General features: G+C 49.0%; 6 protein-coding genes across 6 annotated transcripts; 2 read left to right on the top strand and 4 right to left on the bottom strand.

Annotated features, from left to right (window-relative positions):
• Window positions 1–3,748: 3,748 nt before the first annotated feature.
• Window positions 3,749–4,932, top strand: BBBOND_0100730 (vacuolar ATPase subunit C family protein, putative; the record flags this gene model as incomplete). Its single annotated transcript, XM_012910476.1, has 2 exons — window positions 3,749–4,823; window positions 4,859–4,932. 2 exons carry the CDS (start codon window positions 3,749–3,751, stop codon window positions 4,930–4,932), a joined length of 1,149 nt encoding a protein of 382 aa, XP_012765930.1.
• A 113-nt stretch (window positions 4,933–5,045) lies between these two features.
• BBBOND_0100720 (thioredoxin domain containing protein, putative) lies at window positions 5,046–5,467 on the top strand (the record flags this gene model as incomplete). Its single annotated transcript, XM_012910475.1, has 2 exons — window positions 5,046–5,379; window positions 5,415–5,467. The coding sequence occupies 2 exons, from the start codon at window positions 5,046–5,048 to the stop codon at window positions 5,465–5,467; spliced, it is 387 nt and encodes a 128-aa protein (XP_012765929.1).
• Window positions 5,468–7,312: 1,845 nt separating this feature from the next.
• BBBOND_0100710 (hypothetical protein) lies at window positions 7,313–9,045 on the bottom strand (the record flags this gene model as incomplete). Its single annotated transcript, XM_012910474.1, has 2 exons — window positions 7,313–8,644; window positions 8,683–9,045. 2 exons carry the CDS (start codon window positions 9,043–9,045, stop codon window positions 7,313–7,315), a joined length of 1,695 nt encoding a protein of 564 aa, XP_012765928.1.
• Window positions 9,046–11,713: 2,668 nt separating this feature from the next.
• On the bottom strand, window positions 11,714–12,865 carry BBBOND_0100700 (hypothetical protein; the record flags this gene model as incomplete). The annotated part of the gene is made up of 1 exon (XM_012910473.1): window positions 11,714–12,865. One exon carries the CDS (start codon window positions 12,863–12,865, stop codon window positions 11,714–11,716), a length of 1,152 nt encoding a protein of 383 aa, XP_012765927.1.
• Window positions 12,866–13,772: 907 nt separating this feature from the next.
• On the bottom strand, window positions 13,773–16,637 carry BBBOND_0100690 (hypothetical protein; the record flags this gene model as incomplete). Its single annotated transcript, XM_012910472.1, has 1 exon — window positions 13,773–16,637. One exon carries the CDS (start codon window positions 16,635–16,637, stop codon window positions 13,773–13,775), a length of 2,865 nt encoding a protein of 954 aa, XP_012765926.1.
• A 924-nt stretch (window positions 16,638–17,561) lies between these two features.
• Window positions 17,562–19,511, bottom strand: BBBOND_0100680 (hypothetical protein, conserved; the record flags this gene model as incomplete). Its single annotated transcript, XM_012910471.1, has 2 exons — window positions 17,562–19,084; window positions 19,322–19,511. The coding sequence occupies 2 exons, from the start codon at window positions 19,509–19,511 to the stop codon at window positions 17,562–17,564; spliced, it is 1,713 nt and encodes a 570-aa protein (XP_012765925.1).
• Window positions 19,512–19,594: the final 83 nt, after the last annotated feature.

Below are 19,594 nucleotides of genomic sequence, written 5' to 3'. Positions count from 1 at the left end.
CAGGCAACGTCAAAACGCCATGTGGCCGTGTGACCGAGTGGGTCGCTGCAGCCGCCACCCGAGGATGCAGTCGTAGATGAACTTGGGGGTGACGAGAGTGGAGTGGCGAGCACCGTGGGTTTTCGATATGAGGTCCTCGTCATTCGCGCCGAACTGGCGATGCAGCTCGATGGCCTCCTTCGAGGTGCGGTCGGTGATGATCACGTACTCCGCGTCCTTAGCGCTGGTGACCAGCTTGCCGCTGCCCAGCTGTATGAGCAGCCGGCACAGCGCGGCGTCGCTGTTTTCACTGCTGCCGGAGACGAAAAAGTCCTCGTCGCAGAACAGCCGCGACTGCGCGAGGTTCTGGCGACCGTCCAAGGTTAAGCCGCCCCAACACGTAGGCTCATGCCGCGTCATCATGGTTGTCCAGCGCGAGTAGCCCACCGCGTCATGCGGCCCAGGCCAGCGCTTGAAGTTGGCCAGTAGGTAGTCCAGCGCGGCCTCCTTCACCAGGAACACCTCCCCAATGAGACTGGCGAGCAGTTGCGGGTCGTACGGGTCGACGGGTATTTCCCCGTCGTGCTCGTCAGGCACCACGCACAGCGAGACTTTGTTCCACCATTCGCAGCCTCTCGGTGCCTCCACGAACTCTATGCCGCCCGTGCCAGCACCGCCCGATACCACCTTTCCTGACGCTGAGATGCTCGATGTCGGCGGCGCCACGTTCCTGAGAACCGTGGAGCATTCATAGTGGAAACGTACTCTACAACACGGCGTATCTTGTCGCGGATGCGCATTAGGTGAGGCTCCTTGCCCGCTGCTGTTATCAGCAGTTTGGTCACGGTGGCGAACTCCGACTCGCCGTCGCTCTCGTCGCCGGGTGTCGCGTTGTGGCGCCTGCACGGCAATATGCGGTCGTGTTATGGTGTCTTAACTTACTTCAGAGGAACTGTTATTTGGCCTGGGAACTGCCGCTTCTTTTGCTCCCGATTGATGTCACGCAGGTTTATGCCGCGAGAGGACAGGAAGGTGTCACCCAGGTTGGATTCACGAAGGTGTGGCAGCACTGACAGAAGGTCCTCCAAGGCTGATAACAGCCTCCCAGTCAGCCAGCTACCCGACTCCTTGTCCCACACGTACGCTGAACTCGAAGCAGGTGCTGCATTGCGTTCCTTGAACTTGGCAACAATGTCCTTGTTAAACGGCATCAGCTTTATCTCAACCGTTTCCGCATTTTCGCGCGACATGGCCTGCACCGCAGGGGTCGCCCCCTTGTCTGTGTCTCGGTGCACCGCGGCGTTGAAGCCAGGCACGACACGCAAGGAGACACGCTGGAACTGCCATATCTTGTTGGTGCCGAGCCAGTCGATTAGGTGCACCTTCGAGAACACATCGCCGATGGACCTCATATCGATCGACCTCAGCCACGACCACAGAGCGTACAATACCCTGTCACAAACCCGCAAGCCCAGGAAGACTGCGTATTTCACGCACTCGTAGAGAAACGTGGCGCTGATTCGCCATACCTTAAGCTCGGCATCCCAGTCCAAAAACTTTGGGCCTATCATGGATTTGAGGTAGAACACCACCCGATTGTTGTGTTCCGTCCACTTCAATCTGAGCGCTAGTACCTGGGTGTCATGCCCTGTCGACCTCTCACCCGCGCCGCCTGCTGCGGCAGCCCTCCTGGGGCTCGGATCGCCGGGTTTGACTGGTTCTTGCACATTTAGAAAAGCTGGTGCGGCGGAAATAGGAGCGGTGCTTCCTGTAGCCGACGCTGTATTAGCGCTAGGGGAGGTGGCTTCGAGGAATGTGACGGCATCCTCCGTGCCGCCTATGCTCGAGTAAGCACCACGCAGCGCCAGGAAATTGTTTTCGCACGCAAATAAAACGTTAGTTGACGGCATCACAGTGATGAGGTTTACCCCCTGGACCTGCGGTTTCACTTTTTCGCGCGGGGATTGGATGGGCGAGTCGCACGACGTGTGGCGCACGACGGCTTCTTCTTTCCTCAGTATGCGCGCCAACACGCGCTGTGGAATGACGTTATCGACGTCGTCGATGTACCATTCGATCGCTGAACAGCAGTGGAACGCTTTGTTGAAGACTGCCTACCATCGTTGGGGAAGCAGCAGTCGAAGTTCTCCTTGAGGTTTCGCACGCTGGCTCCAGCCGCTATGTATGACCCAGGCTTAACAGACACCTGAATCACCATGCGGAGGCTGACTTGCAACCCCTCGAACGTTAGCACCGATGCCAGCTCCGGCAACGTGGCGTACATGCACGACGGCGTAACAAAGATGTACCGGTTGGGATCGGTCACGCCAAGCGGAGTGCACGCTGGCACGAAGATGTTGGTATCGTCACCGACAAGGCCCATATCCAGCGTGCCGAAGAGATTCGCAACCGGCAAATTGGTGTCGTCTGGGGCGGACGGGATGTCGCCAATGCCGCGTGGCGAATCCGGCACCGAGCTGCTAGTGCCATCATCTTGGTACTCGTGGGTGGTCGGAACTTCTCGCTTATCTCCGGGTAACCAGAATTTTCCCGCGCCAATCAGCCTAATCAGTGTCTGCTTCAGCACGTACAAGTCGTTGTTGAAGCACTGCAGGTGCACCGGTACGTAGGCAGTGTACCACCCGGAGGTGTCCACACTGTCGTCGTTGTGCAGGCCGATGCCAATGTAGTTGATGGGATGGTATGTGTTCATTGGCGGCGTGCCCATGTTGAAGAAGACCTTAAGATCGTTCAGGTCGCCGCCTTGGCACGTAGGGATGAAGCAGCGGTGGTTGCTGGCGTTCACAACCTCCGCCTCCTCGAGTTTAAGCACATGCTTGAGAAGATTGGCCTGGAGGTAGTCGATATGCCGACAATGCCGTGGCAGATCGTCATCGTGTGCCTGGGATGATCCCCCGGGCGTTGTCATTGCGATGAAGTTGGTGCCGTCTTAGTGGCCTAGCCGCTGCAGTTCATTTGACGGAATGGCGATACAGAGCGAATAGATTGCCCATGCGACCCTTTCATGTGGCGAGAATGTGGCGAATGGTGCAAAGGCACGCGCATTAAAATCCAGATGACTCCAAGACAGAATTAATAGCGCAGTCCACATGCAGACGTCACAGTCGACGTCGCCAGCCGCGGAGCACGGTAACAGCCGCCACACTCACTTAAAACCTAATTAATAGGGATATAGACAAAGGAAGGACACGTAGACATGGGGAATTAGCACGATCAGCGGTATTGTCTGGGCTGAACTGCTGTTTGTGTGTAGTCGTCGAGATCGGCAATTTCAAAGAGTGCCGATGTGCTGCCGCAGTTATATTCGCCTGTGTAATCGTTGAGACCAGATTTTCTGCGTTACTCAGCTGGACGAGAGGGCGGTCGTCGCGTCTGTTGTCGCCGAGCACGCCGCAACGCCGATGTGTGGCACCGGCATCAGACGCCCCTAGCCTTACTGACACCTATATTTTCCGCGGTGGGCGGACATTTTTACACGGTGTGTATTAGGAGCGGTTGCTGGTGGAGCCGAGTGCTATTGCGGCACGGCCGATATCGCAAGGTCGCCGTTCCGTCTGGTCCGCTCGTATTTTTGCCAATCGAGCAACTGTGCGAGCTTACAAGCGACAACGAAGGTGCCGAGAAGAACACCGAGCAGTTGAAGACATCGTGGACAACATAGAGGTGACCCTGCCGGGTGCCAGAGTACCGCAGTCGGCCTTGCTGAATCCAATTACAGTGGCGTACCCGGATCATACAGCCGTACAAAATGACGAAGTGTATGTTCGTGGCATGCCTCACCTCGCCGACTGAGAGTCGCGAGCAGCAGCACGTGTTGCTGCGCAAGCAGCTTATCAAGAGCAAAATGTGCCACGAGGTCGGCCTGGTGAACGTGCCTCACAACATGAGGTTCACCACGTTCGACGACCTCCTGATGTGCGCTGACGAACTGGAGAAGCAGGACCCAATCATTGAAACGGTGCTCAAGCGCTCGGAGACCTTATTGAGGGGCGTCGACAGCGCAGCGATCACCATCCACTTCCAGGGACGGCAGGTGGCCATCGAGACCTACATGTCCCGTTTCCAGTGGGACGACGGCAGGTTCCCGCGCTACTGCACCGTGGCGGAGAACCTGCAGACGCTGGTGCAGCTGGTGAAGAAGCTCGACGACGACGTCATGAACAAGGCCAGCGCCTACGCCGACCTCAACAACAGAAGGCTGGCCATGAAGAACGAGGCAGAGAACACGTATTTGTACCGTGACCTTACGTACTTGATAACACCGGACGTCGTGGAAGACCCGCAGGACTACATCGACACCGAGCACCTCACCACGCTGGTGGTGTTCGTGCCCATCAGCATGGAGGGCGAGTGGCTCTCCTCATACATGACGCTCAGCGAGATGGTGGTGCCGAACAGCGCGAAAAAAATCAACGTCAGCTGCTCGAGGCACACCATGTGGCGCGTGCTGCTGTTCAAGTCGCAGATGAAGCACTTCATCGAGGAATGCGAAAATCGGGGATATATCGCGAAGCAGTTCATCTACTCCGAGGAGCGCTACCGCGCCATGATGGAGGAGCGCAGCAAACTCGAGACCGAGTCGCACCGCCAGGAGGCGTTCCTTTCGCGCATCTACCGCGTGGCGTTCTCAGACATATTCACCTGCTGGATGCATCTGAAGGCCATGCGGGCCTTCTGCGAGGCCGTGCTCAAGTTCGGCCTCCCGATCAACTTCGCCTGCTTCGCAGTGTGGCCCACGGAACGCGCCGACGAGGATACGCTGAGAAAGGCGCTGGACTCATTGTTGCCGCGGAGGAAGGGTGAAAAGAACTCCGGCTCACACGGTAAGCGGTCATCTGCTATCGTCATATACGCGCAGTCACCAACGAGCTAGAGGGCGAGACCGAGTACGACTCTTTCGTCAGCTTCACGTTCAACGTAGTTGGCTACTGACCGCCCCCCAGCCGCTGTCTGGTGTGTGATGCCGCGTACGCGCGGCCGAAGCAGCCACGCCCCCTCGGCATATGGCTGTATGGGATTTGACACACTTTAATTTTAATCACAGAATGATACCCCTCGCATACCGTGCGCTCGGGCGTGCCTACGGGCCTCTGCTGCGGCCGCAGCGGCGATTCGTGGTCAAGCTCGCGAAAAACACGGACGAATACCACGCCTCCCTCAAGGCAAGCGAGCTCGTCATCGCAAAGTTCGGAGCGAGCTGGTGTAAGCCCTGCCGGAAGTCCAAGGCGTTCGTCGAGGAGCTCAGCGAGGAGCACCCGGATGTTCTATTCCTCGAGGTAGACGTGGACGAGCTGCCACAGATCGCGGACGAGGAGGGGGTCAACAGCATCCCAATGTACAAGGTGTTCAAGTACGGCAAGTCTATTGACGTGCACATTGGTAATTTGCCGCGGAATCACACTTACGTTGCGCAGGCGGTGACAAGCAACAGCTGAAGGATCTTATCGCGAAACACGCGTCGCAGTAGATGCAATCACATACGCATAGACGCGCATCCTCACGGGCAGCCCATGGAACCGCGAGAGTCGGCCTATCTGAGGGCACCACGCTCAGGGTGTACACCCCTACGGCGAGTGTCGTCATTTACGGGTTAACTAACACTGCTCGTGCCCGAATATGGTGCGACTAATAACGTAGCAAACCTTTTGCAAACAACGTCAGGGCGCCGCAACCATGGGCGAGTTGAACGAACGCGTGCCGGAAGGCGGCAAGGTGTATTCGTACGTTGCTGCTACGTAGCCTAATACATGTAATCAGATGCGCGGAATGTGGATTGAGCCTAACAACGTCCGCGCATCGCCTTTCGACTAACTTCCGCGGCCGCACCGGAAACGCCTGGCTCTTCTCCAAGTAGGCGCAAAGACGCTTTATGGACAACGTCGCAGGGTATACAATGTCTCGGAAGGCTATGTGGAGGATCGGATGATGACAACTGGCCAACACAGCATAGTTGACATCTACTGCAACCGCTGCGGCAACAACTTGGGTTGGTTGCTCATGCGCCTCCATTGACTACACTGCGCAGGTTGGAAATACGTGGAGGCCAGCCAGGAGTCCCAGAATTACAAGCGGGGGAAGTATATCTTAGAAACGGTATGCGTTGTTTAGTGACATTGCGGATTGGAATAATCGCTCGCAGAGACTGCTTCAAGGACACAGCGACGAAGACAGTAGCAGTGACTATTAGACGCAACGTTGTACTGTCACCTCACCTGGTGCACAGGCATTATACTAATTTGTGGTTTAAAACGTATGTAATGATAACCAAGGCAACACGGCATTATCTTGTGTTGCGTACGTGGGATGTGGATTCAATGTGGATCTAATTTGGAACGTGTCATAACAGACGCCGTGCAGCCCTATAGCTTGAAAGAACGCTGACTGAACACATTTACTTCATTAATTACTGAGTTGATCATTACGTGAGTATGCGATAGATACCGCTGAAATCTCTCAACTTGTAGGTACACCAGTTTCGTGACTTTGAGAGCACCTGTCGTAATCAACATTTACAACTACCGCAACTTATAACTACCGTGCCACAACTTGTCACCGAATGACTAGTGGCGATGTGAATGCGATAGTTACTGAGGGGCATCAAGCTGGCAAGCTACTGCGTCTTCAATTTCACCTACGTCGTTACGTGAACACATCCTCCTTTCGTGAATAAGTAGAGCCTTGACGACGGTGAGGGGCGGATAACTTAATGGCCGGGATGCGGGAGCAGATAAAGAAGATGTCCGTACTATATAGCAACATGTGGCCTATAGAGAGTGTTGCAATACACCATAGTGTGATGATGCTCAAGAGGAGGGGCTTCCCGATCCAGTAGAGAACATAGTCAATACAGGTCATGGCATTTACAATTAGCTGACCTTTTGCCACGTGATCCAATGTTTTAAATGTATACAATCGTCATTGGAGACTTACGAATACCCTTCTGTAACATAAACCCTTGAGAGTAGAGGCGTATGGCATTAACTGGAGCTAGAGGAATCATTAATCCGAAAACCTGGGATGGCATCGATGACAGCTTCCACGACATCATCTTAGTTGGGGAAGCGGTCGTGTGGAGTGTAGCGGGTGCAACCAACGCTTGACACAGTTATATGCACCTTTTACAGTGCATTAAAGAGGCTTCATCCGCTGATACTACGCTTACGCATGTCTCAACCATCCGAAACATCAACCGCACGTGATCACACGAAGATCAAGAATCGCCTATCACTTGTGTAAAGAGAATTCATCACCATAGTGTACCAAGCGTTTGTGTGACCAAAGCACAGAGAAATTCTGCAATGTATTGGGAAGTTTATTTGCCTCCACTGCGGATAAATTCCTGTATCGCTTCTTCTGACGATAGATAACCATCCGTGCTGTCACTTCTCCCGTACCTGCGTGTAGCTGCTTCCTCTTCCCCTAAGTCTGCTACTTCCTCTTCTGGTTCTGATACAGGCATTTCTAACACGTTATGTAGTCGATCTGAATCCTCTGGCAGTTTTGATATTGCCTGTTCCCCTAACGTTCTCTCACTCACTAGCCTCTTTATCTCTTCCCTTTTTTCAAACCTTGCCTCCCTTTCCTTCCATTCTACCTTATTTTCCGTCACAACATTCTCCTTATCTTGTTTATAAGTGGCAAACAGCGCACCGTAACACGCGATGTTGAGCAGTGAGCCTATCACGATCATGTACATGGTCGACTTCCTCAGGGCCTCGGTGTTGTTATCTTTAAGAGCCGCGTCCATGTCATCAATTGCCTGTGTTGACGGGGCGTAACCATGCAGCTTCTCTGACACGTACGCAAAGATCTCGACGAAACTGACGCTGATCGAGATACCCGATATGCACTGGATGATCGCGGACGCGCTGGCCTGGTACTTGTCCTCGATGACCTTTCTCATGATAGGTCTATCCACGCCGCCAACGGTTACCAATGTCGCGCCGAGAACCGCAAACTCTATGTAATGGTACCACATCAAACGTCCGTCTGGCGCCGGTGACACAAAGAACAACACACAAACGATTAATCGCACGCCCATCACGACGATTCCGGCAATCAGTTCGCCATAATCCGTATGCAAACTTGTAATTTTCTCGATAACTATTCCTCCAGCAGCAGTCCCCGCCGCGCCACCAATGGTCGTTACCAAAATCGCAATGCCGACCTTCATATCAGACACTCCCAGGTACTCCAGGTACGTGATCATATACGGCAAAGTGCACATAGGGGCCTCCGCGATTAACATCGTAAAGATACACAGGAATGCTGACCAATTCGTGAAAACCGCTTTAAAAGCGCCGGATATTTGATCGACGAACCCCATTATGGATTTATATGGAGATATTAGTTCTTTATCAGTTTGCATTGCAAAAACAATCGCTATGCCAACCGAAATCCATACGTAACCCAACACAATGTATGACACACGCCAGCCGATAAATCCCAGCAAGATGTTCTGAGCAGCCTCCGTGGTTATTGCAGCACACAGCATACGGCCAATGCAGTTCAGCGCGTGTAGACGCGTGAACGTGCTGCTGCTGCTGTTGCGATCATCATCCTCATCTTTATCCGAGATAATCTTTTGCTGAACTGGATAGATGCAGCCGAATGCGGCGCCATGTAAGAAGCGCAAGAAGAGGATCTGCAGACACCATGAGCAGTGCAACGCTTGCAACCTACCGACGAGAAGCGTGACGTGGCGCTTAGCAGAATGGAGGCGATTCCCATGAATAATAACCCAGCAGACATCACGAGGTTAGTCTCAAACGCATCTGCTAGCAGCCCCCAAACAAGTGAGAAGCATAAGCGCGACATGATAGACACAGTCATCAACATCGTCTGCTGCTGCTTCGTGAAACCCATAGTTGACTCGAAGAGCCTCATGCACAAGTACAACACCTGCTGTTCATACCCCTCCGTGAAAGACACCAAGTGGTACAACACTTGACCGAAGGTGCCATAGTCTTCAGTTTGTTTCTTTGCACCATTTTCTCCAGATTCCACATCACCTCCTGTAGATCCTGGCTTTTGGTGTTTAGACATTGTTTTGCATAACTATTGGTTGAGCATTCTGTGACAGGTTTACAAACAAACCGCAGTTCAAGACGCGTGATGTATGAATCGAGATGTGAACTGCATTAGACATCTATGATATCATTTGTCGTAGCAACCCATTGCGATACAATCGCTCTGGATGAAACCGGCGACAATATATGACATGTGACCTATCATGCCATCATTATCAACGACATTGTTGTATACACATTGCCGTGCACCACAGAACAACGCATAGACATTTACCTAGAATCTAGGGAACTGCGGCAAACACTTTTAATAGTGAATAAGGAAAATGATAATACATATACTTAAGTAAAACATGCGTGGCTCCTGACCTTATAGCCGCTCCATTTGACGTCGCCAAATCAACTTAAACGCCACTGACGAGGCGTTTCTACAGGAAGTTGACACGAACTACAGGCATGTAGTAATATACAATTATAAGTAGTCTAAATATCACCGGAACTGATGGAAGCATTGCTTCAGTACCTCGATGTGCGTTGCGATAGGTGTAGATGTGCACTCAAGCAGACTTCTTAAGCGCGACTTCACGCCCTTGCACTGAAAAGGTGTTTGTCATACGAAAAATGCAATGCGGCATAGGCACGCCCGCAGCGCGTCGGTTTATATGGTCATTTCCGTGCTGGCAGGAACAGTTAGCGTCACGTTTGCTGTCTAAGATTCACGCAATTCCTACATTGGTACGCAGTAAGGGTGTCTGTAGTTTTCCAAGTTCGTTTGGCACGTGTGAAGCAACGAACGGCCCGTAGCTAACGAAAATTGCAATTATTCCGCAGACCATTGTTGCTCTGTGGGCTGTGGCTTCATTCATTGAGGTATCCAGACGTCAAAGCATTAGCCGCCTCATCACCTGGTGCTCGACATCGTTCAGCAACTATGTGGTGCATTAATGTTGTATGTTCAAACAAACAACTTTGGTAATTTGTTTAGTACATTTGGTCGTGGCTTTATTTTGTTGTCAATATTCATCTTGGCATTGTTGAATATAGCAAAACCATGTATAACTAAAGAACGTTTATTCTTGTGGGTGCCGTTGCATCTAAGTGTTGCGTGTTTGTGTTGTTGTAATCGGTTGCATTCGGCTCCTTGTTGCGTTTAATACATACTAAGAACATCTGGGCCCCTCGCTTGATGCATAATGCGTATGATAAGAGGTTTTATTATCGGTAACGTTGGATGCCGTCAGTGTGGTCAAGACGGACATCGATATTCGTAATAATATCCTAATGTAGAGTCGGTAACCACAAAATTATAGATTTTATTTATCTCGAAACGTGTTTTCGTGCATCCATATCCCGCATGAGTGTGCCTAGCGTATGCCTATTGCTATATCGCATCACCACATCAGTCCCCATACAGATTACTGTCTTGAGTTATTTCAGTAGATTGAATGCTCTCCCAAACAAAATCTGTTACAGGGTTTTCGTGCATAAACCGTAGAGTTGCTTGATGTGAGGACCCAGACCAGTTGATTCCTGGGTGTATAGAGATTTTGTGTCCACAGTGCATATGCCTCTGCTATTGCGAGTCTCTTGTCCACATACATGTAAATCCTGGCGAAGTGGCCAATATCCGCAGAACTATCCAACGTAGTAGCTGATACTGCTCATGGAGTCCTGGTTGGTGAACAGTGCTTGATTTTTATCTTATAGCTATGTCTTAGGGTGACTCCCGAAGTTCCTGCATTTCAGCTGTGCGGCCTATCGCGTGGTGCCTTTTTTTTCGAATTTGAATCATCCGTGTTGTGTGGTATATCCTGCAGTATGCCTTTGGCGTAATGCTCCAAACTCTAAAAACATATGAATATTACCTTGTTGATCCTATTGCTAACGCAGCCTGCTAAGTGAGAGGCACTTTACCGGTGAATCGTAGTGGTGCGGATGGTTTCTGCATTGTCAGCGATTACTATATCTGTCGCGACTTTATCCACGTCTAAAAAGCCATCATAAGATACAAAACAAAGCGACGGGATAGATTATGCATCCAATTAGGTCCGTGTATACCATAGGTGAAGACAGGTTTTATATGATTTTATCAGGATAAGTTCCGTCCATCCCGTTGCTACGAGGCAAACAAAAAACGGATTCATAGTATCTATGCACGCCACATCCTTATACTGGTCTCTTTTATGGTTGATAATTTGGGTATAACTAATCCCATGAGTCCTAAAAGGACTAACTACGATTGAATATGAAATTGTTGATTAAAATTTCCACAGTGGGCTTACACACCTAATACTCAACAAATGCTTTGTGTTTGAACAACTGATATGCCAATTAGTTAGCGGTGGAGACATTTATTTCCCATCCACATGATAAGGCATAAAGTGTGCACAGCAATTTACATGCCTCGGGCCTCCACAATGTCCGTCGGGTATACGGACATTGAATAGCTTAGCCTTGTAACCACAAACCGACAGCTACAGTACTGAATACAATGCGGGAAAAACCAAAAAGAGTTGCTTCATTCGTTAATACGGTGTAGTGGATGGAGATCGTAATCACCAAGCTTCTTTGCACTACATTTCGCAAATCAGATATTCATCCCGAGATTTAATGATGCCAATTTACTGGAACAGCGGATACAACCCAGTTTTGTGTAGCTGATTTCACAGATTATTCGCAATATCCACTCAATAGAAAGCCCAAAACCCCGCGAAATCATAAATGTTCTTAAATATGCGCAAATTAAAACCTCTAAACGCACTGAGGATATGCGAAGCCTTCATGCCACGGCGGCACCCCGGTTCTACGTATCCCACGGCTTTTAACACCTCTTGCATACGATTGTACGCAGTAAAGGGCGGCCACCTCAAAAATGCATCTACGCTTGCATCACTCAAGGACTGTAGGCCTACGTACAACATTGGCGCAATACCCACGACAACAACTGCGCAAGCTTCAGGGAATTTGGCGCATGCTGCATAGAACATTGCTTCCGAACTGTAAGCAGACCTATACTGGCCGGGGACTTTGATACCTCGCAGAAACTCCTCACAAGCGTATACAACCTTGCCTAGGTTGTTTGAAATCGTTTCGGCGGTGAGACCCTTGGACTGTATGACGTTCTTGTAATCGCTTTCGTAGATACGAAACAAGCGCTTGAGCCATTTACCGGCACTTTTATCCCACGCCTTATTGAATTTTCTCAGCATGTCATTTACCAACGGGCAGTCTTTTATACTCTCCTGCTGCAAAAAATTTTTAGATATGCATTTGATTCGCTCGAGGGCTGGAATCTTCATCTTTCCGACAGGCTTGTCTGCGAGAAACTTGTGAATTGCCTCACCTATAGCCTTTATGTTGTTTTCTGGATCAGTTCCTTTCAGGGCTATCAGCCAGTCAATACCTTCCTTCACGTTGCGAGGGGCGTCCGTAAACGCAAAATACGCCATGTTGCACTGATTCGTTAAATTATGCCACCTTTTGGAGGTTTTGATAATTTGTCCATTTGCAAGCCGAGCCCCTAAACAGCTGCGTTGTAATTGCGGAAAAAGACAACAGAGCTGCTGCTTACAATTATTACCGTTACATGATGGTGAATGTCCTGTTTGATTATTCAAACACAAGGTCACATATGATCGAAGATCGCTCAGGATGTCACTATGTAAAGCGTCGGTCCGTAGCATAAGCTTTTTCAAGCGCTTCAGTGCCTCCTGTATCTCCCTTAGCCTGTGATCTTCACCATCCGTGTATAGACTCTTCAAAACATACGTTGCCGAATTATTTGGCTTTTCTTGGCCTTCAGACAATAACGGCTTCCGGTTACCCCTTTGATAAGCCATGTTGCAAAAATAGTGACCAATATACGTTTAGCTCAAAAGCATCTCTTCAATCAGAGATACAAGCCATGATTACAGTCCATGTTTGCCCTCGTAATCTTGTTACAAGAACTTGCAACTCTGATACACCATTACTACCCGTAGCTAACGCATGTACTGTAGCACTGGTTTACAACCATAATTTGAAACAAATTACACTCACCCGTGATAGAATTGATAAAACGCCAAATCTACGCTTGGAATGGTACCGTGTTGACGCGCACTGCAACCCTTTCGGGGTTTAAATAAGTGGATAACGAGGTTTGCGGGGTGCCCCCGAAGTAGCATGTGGGGTGCAGTCTGGGGTTACGACCTCGAGGCTTATCACAATGTTGACGATAAATGCCACCACCCTGAAGATTAACTCATACACAGGCAAATATTCACCGAGATTCGCCCATATAAGGTGAAATCCACACGTTCTATCCACCCACTCCCAGCGGTCGACCAACGTGCTCAGGCACCGCCCCAGTGGTTGCTCACCCAAATTGGGGGCGTCAGCGAAGTCTCGTTCAAGGTGCCGTATTCTACGCTTTGTTGCGTGTTCATGGCATCGCCAAGGCGTCAAATTGCGAGCAGCGATTCAAATCTCCAAGTTGCACCTTCCTCATACCTGCGGTAGACAGTGCCCAACTAAATGGTTGTGACAATTAATTCCACAGCACAGTCTTCACAGGGTCCACGGCCGTTCACACTAGTTACAAAAAGCTACGACAACACCAGAACATGTCGTTAGACTGGTAATTACAATTACCACACTCTTCACAAAGCAATGCTCTCACTGAAGACACAACCCAGCAGATCGACCAACGTGACGTATGACGATTACAGTGCGTCATTGCCAAATAGGTTACCGAGTTTCATCTACTCATTACTTGGAGTAGTAGTTCTCGATCTGGATGGTTGATAGGACTATGCGCTTAACGGTGGTGCAGCGGCACTCCAATGGCGGCGTCTGGCGCAGCTCCTCCCCAGGTCCTATATTATCACTGTCGAACTTTAGAATGATGAAGTGGTTGGAATGTGATGCTACCAAAGACTGGCTGATGTCACTCAAACTCTTTGCTTCACCCTCCACTAACACTTGGTCGAAGCAGTTGGGTGGGTCCAGGACGTACGGTGCTGGGCAGTAGAAAGCCGCTTCCTTAGCAGCTTTAATGTCGATCTTGCATCCAAACTGAGGTTGTCCGTCAGCATCGTAGAGCTTGGGTGTCTCCGGTTTGAACAACTCATCTGATGCGTATGTGACGCCGCAGCCTTGCATGTAGGGGTCAGTTGTCTCGACGGCAACTTGAACTACGTCCCAAGTGTATCGCCCAGTTAATCCTATAATATGCGTTGCCGAGGTTTCAGGTCCGTCTGATGTTAAGGTGTTGCCAGTCATGATGACCCCATCCGACTCATCGGGTACCTTGCCGCAGACAAATGTCATGGGCACATAGTGACGGTGAGCTGGATCCTTCGATATCAAGATAGCTCCTCTACGAGACTCTATTATTAAATGTTTGTATACTACTAGGTATGTATTGTTCACAACTCGAAAACCATGCGTCGCACCAATAATGACGTCGTTGTGCGATTTCCTAATAAGCTCACGCCCATGCGATCTATGAATAACAACATAATGGAATTCTTGGGGCCGATTTGGAAGCCATGACGTTCGTATTAGCCCATTACCTGTACGGTTTCGAACTTCGGGATCAAGGGCACAAGTCATTGACAACGTTGTCCCCACGTACAATGTGGCGTAAGTTGGATATATGTATTGTAAAACAATCGATATGGGTAATGCCGGCCATTCATCTAATACTCCAATCTCACTCCCCGGAAGCAATATGTAAGGAATTGGTGCATGAGACATCTCTTCATGACGTACTCTGTAAAATCGCGTTTTTTCACCGTAAGACTCCAGAACGAGTTTAGACTTCTCATACCCATTTTCGTCGACGCATATACAAGCATAGCTGAGAGGAATACTTTCTATGAATTCGAAGTCGAAAACCTGGAAGCCTGGAATAGTTTGATGTGTAGCACTTCGCACTGATTCCGGAAACGGGGTTATTTGATTGTAGTACAGATCGTATACCGCAGATTTACAATTATCCGGCATAAGGTCTTCATCTGGCTGGCAGCGTATGCCAGCCTGCCAATCGTCCATTGAAATATAGACTGAGCATTCGTATACTTCTCCTATGCCGTTGCCCATGGTCACATTCGAGCAATATTGTGTGTTCATTTCCGGATAAAAGACGCTTGATGCCCCTCGGTCGCAACCTACAATGTAATACTGATGCGTAAACGCAAAGGAGACGTCGACGACGGCCCGAATCTTATCAAACTCATAACCCTTTATTGCCTTCAATGTCCAATGATAAAAGAACGAATTCAATCCCCCGATTAACGCCAGCGGCGTGTTCTCCTGATACTTCAGCTTCACCACTCCTTGGGACATACGGGAAACATCCAATTCGAGCGCATCGCCAGCAATGGTATTACGGTACATGACTTCGCCATAAGTATTACCATAAATTCGCGTTAGCTGCCGAAACACCGTCAACGTCTTCGGACGAAACTTAGTTGCGAATAAATAGCTGGGGGGATTCCCCCGTCCTATAACACTGGGGAGATCCTGATCTATATTCGTTGCATCGACGTGTTCTATTGGGAACTTTATGGTCAATGTACTGCCAGGATGGAGGACAACCGAACACCAATTATCATGGATACGGCGCACCCGGTTTCGGAATATCAAGCTAGCTATGTCACATACGTATTCAGTTTTCCAACGGATCTCCATCCTTGCCTTGACGTGACCAGTCTCAGGATCTATGCATCGACATTCGCCGTTGAAACGTGGTAATGCGACGTCATTAAAGTATTTCGCTATCACCCACGGTGCATGGTTATGGATATTCCAATACGGATATGGTGCAGGAACACTTACAACATCGCCATTCGTATTCAAGAGTGATTTCATGCAATCAACTGGTTCTATTACGCCTTCACAAACAAAACCAATTCTTGTTTTTGACATAGGATCAGCCACACATGAACGAATGCCTGTGATCGGATCCACAGTCACCTCGTTATCCGAAGCAAATAGCGGTGAAGGGCGACTCCCACAGCCTTGAAGAGGTAAATGATATCGTCCTCTATATAAGAATAATATGCCCAAACCACTCCCTATTTTCACGATTTCTCTAGCCAACCTTGTGGATGAATTCCAGGAAAAAGATTGCATTTGAACGCCACTCCTAAGACGGTCCAGGTGACTCTGCAATATTTCGGACAAAAACAATTCACGCGGTCCGCAGATGAATATGAAGCGGTGTTCCGTAATGGCATATATTCTATCCATTGAAAACTCTAAATGCATTTTTGTTTTTGACGCATTGGATTCGAACCAGATGAACCGATCTTCGGATTCACTGAGAATCACATCCGAAAGAGCAACGGAGCGAATCACACCATTGTAGCTGATGTAGGTGTTAACCGGAGTGTGTTCGTCGGGGTCTGCTTGAGGATGCCATACATATTCGGTGTCGTTGACTCGGCGAGGGCATATCACAGTCCCGGAGCTCGATAAGCCTATATCCATATTGCACAGAATGAGGGCTTGTCCGCTGGGTAATCCATGCGGATCCCTGAAATCACAACGTAATGCGGAGATACTTCTGATCCAACACACCGATATGGCGCAAACGGATAATCGAATTATAATTCCAATGTTGGCCATCATTACGCATTTCACATCCTAATATTGACGGAAGCTACGTTCAATACTAAAATTTGTCAATGTAGAAACTGAATTTATATATATGCGATTACATTGGAATGCACAAAGTTTTATTGATGGTCAAAAAAATGCCAGCGCAAAGTCCAGACCGCCAACTAGACAGCAAAAAGCCTAGGAAAATCTCTGCACATACTCCATGGCCCGAATCTATGAGATAAATGTACACATGATGTCGTACTTTAATTAACAAAACATCAATGTCTAGAACGCGTTGTTAAAATGTTCTCAGTGAGACATCCTCTATCTATTTGGATAGTGTGTGTTAAGTGGCAACGTACGCATCTTCTGTCGTCCGTGCTTGGGCAATGCACTTCTAAGACGGGTTTTGTCATGCCAAATATGGTATTTACGGGATATTGAGATGTAATTTCTCGCCACCATATCTTTCCCTACACGGCTTATCAACATCAACGTAGCCAGTTGATTCAGCCTTATCCTTACGACAATCGTTGAATAAGATGCCAACTTACCCTCAAAACAGACTCTAATTTAAAAAAGAACCTACCCTTAATTCGAATTTGCTTAAACGGCATTGTTCCTTCTTCGGATATGCCGTGGAGAGAGGCCCTCCAATCATATATCTTCAGTCATAGTTACTCAAAAAGGCCACATTATCGTCGTTTGAGTGCTACCATCTTCTCCAAACATTTTAAAGGTATTACTCAGCGATTCAGATACTAGTTGCGAATAGGTCTTGTGCACAATTATGCAGTCAGACCAGTATGTACTGCCGTGTGGCATTGGACATTACACAGCGCACAGGTTTGATGATTCGTCGAAAGGCTTACTGAAATTAGAGCTGAGTGATACTCGATAAAGATGAAGAAGTGAACCAGCAAAGCACTAAGCACGCTTTGTGCTGGTTTATACTACATTTGGCAGTAGTGATGAGTCAACGAACTGAACCCCGTCCTGCAAAGCCGTCGCTTCTTCAAACGAGATGCCGAACTTCAACTTGAAGGTCTCTTTTATGGCATTGAAAGGATCCACCAAGCCTGCAAGTTGGGGCTGGTTGTCATTGATGATTTCTTCTAACGAACTGAGGTGATATGCGAAAAAGTTGTCTGGCTCGTACAGGTCGGACTCAAATGTTTCTAACTGCAGCTTAATGACTTTCATAAGATGCTCCGAAAGCTTCGTGTTGAGCATGTAGAACGATTCGGCGCTGCAAAACGCACGGAACAGCGACTTCCAGTGCTCAAAAGACGTGTAGTGGAAGTTGAGCATGAAAACGCAAAACGCGTATTCATACTCGCCTAGAACACACGAATATTTAGACTCCACGTCATATTCATGCTCTGCCACGGCCATGTCTGAAGTTTTTGATGTTGCCATATCCGTGGTAGAGAGTGGCAGCATGGCGTCTCTTTCATGGTGACGCTCCACGATGGCATCCAAAATATGCGTTGTGTCCAGGTGCATCTCAGTTATTTTCGATGCACATTTGTGCATTCCTGATTTCATGCGTCGATTCAGTTTCTGCAGATCGGAATAATAAATGGTACATTGGTCTCGGGGGACTTCAAAATCGAGAGTAGTGTCACATCGATTTGCGACTGATGCGGAGTCAGTAGGAATATTGCTACTACCATCTGCATCAATATTATGCCTTTTAGAACGATCAGCACGCAGCTTAGTATCATCTGTAGGGGATGATGCAGATCGCCCGCGGCCATTCCCTATAACGCCGAAGGTCTCGCAAAGCAGCCCGGGCTGGCATTTCAACGAGTTAAGACGCTCCAATATTTCTTTGTAATGCTCTGCGGTGTCTTCCCCATCGTCGGCACTAGAACAGTTTGTTGGGTAGCTGTTTTGGCATGCTGTGTCGGGGAGGCCTTTAGATGACGTTGCGATATTAGGTTCGGCATGGCCGTCGCGACTTAGCGAGCAACCCTCAGATTTTGCAGACGTATCATCTACATCCATTGTTGACTGCGAGTCGTTGAATACATGGTCTTTTATAGTAGCATCCCTCACTGACGCGGAGTCCTTTTCATCCATGGAAGTAGACGCAGCACCTTGAGACATTTCAGATGCCCTCGAAGGTAAGCTGAGACGCTGTTGTTCATCATCGTTGACTGCTTTGCTAGTCTTTTGTTGCGCGGAAGTAGAGCGCGATGAAGGCTTCTTGACAATGGGTCGCAGGAGCCGGATCACATCCACACTTATGAACTGCGTCAGATCATACCACAGATTACGCAGCTCATCTGGAACGCGAGCAAGCTTGCCGTGAAAGTGCCCCGCAACTAGACCGGAGTGGTAACTGCGAGTTTCTTCTTCACTTGCAACTTCGAACAGAGGGCCATCATCGAGCTTCGATCGCTTAAGAACCGTGCAAGTACCCGGTTCAATATACAAGAACTCTCCTAGCCTTCTGTCTACTTCCTCTGCACGTTTTAATGAGCCGCTTAAGCAAATCGACATATAAAAATCGACCAGCGTAATACAGTTTGACCGACAAATCCACGCAGTACTTTTTCTAAAACACAAGATTCCAGTGGAATCTTCAAACAATTACGAATATATATTACATAAATCAATGGCTACGTCTGAAAGCCAGCTACAATCCAAACACAAGGGAAAATCACAATAACCGTTCTTTGGAGAAGCATAACAAAACTAACCGTTGGGCTGTCCGTCTTTGACATACACCAAATGCGCTCCAGGAGTGAGATCTATGACGCCCATAACCTCGTTGCTTCCTGGGAAGCTAACGAAGTCAAAACCGAGGCACTCATCGTCGCGCTGATTCAGAACTAGGCAAGCAGTGAGGTTAACGCCGGGCGGTATTACATCAGGCTCATCCACATCCATGGTATCGTTCCATCTGACACCCTAATGTGTAGAATCTAAACAGAAGTGCGGCGTTATGAGCAGCGCAGCATAAGGAGTGTGTG

Source organism: Babesia bigemina (genome assembly GCF_000981445.1).
Source record: "Babesia bigemina genome assembly Bbig001, chromosome : I".
NCBI lineage: Eukaryota > Apicomplexa > Aconoidasida > Piroplasmida > Babesiidae > Babesia > Babesia bigemina.
This window is presented reverse-complemented; position numbering and strand designations above follow the sequence as displayed.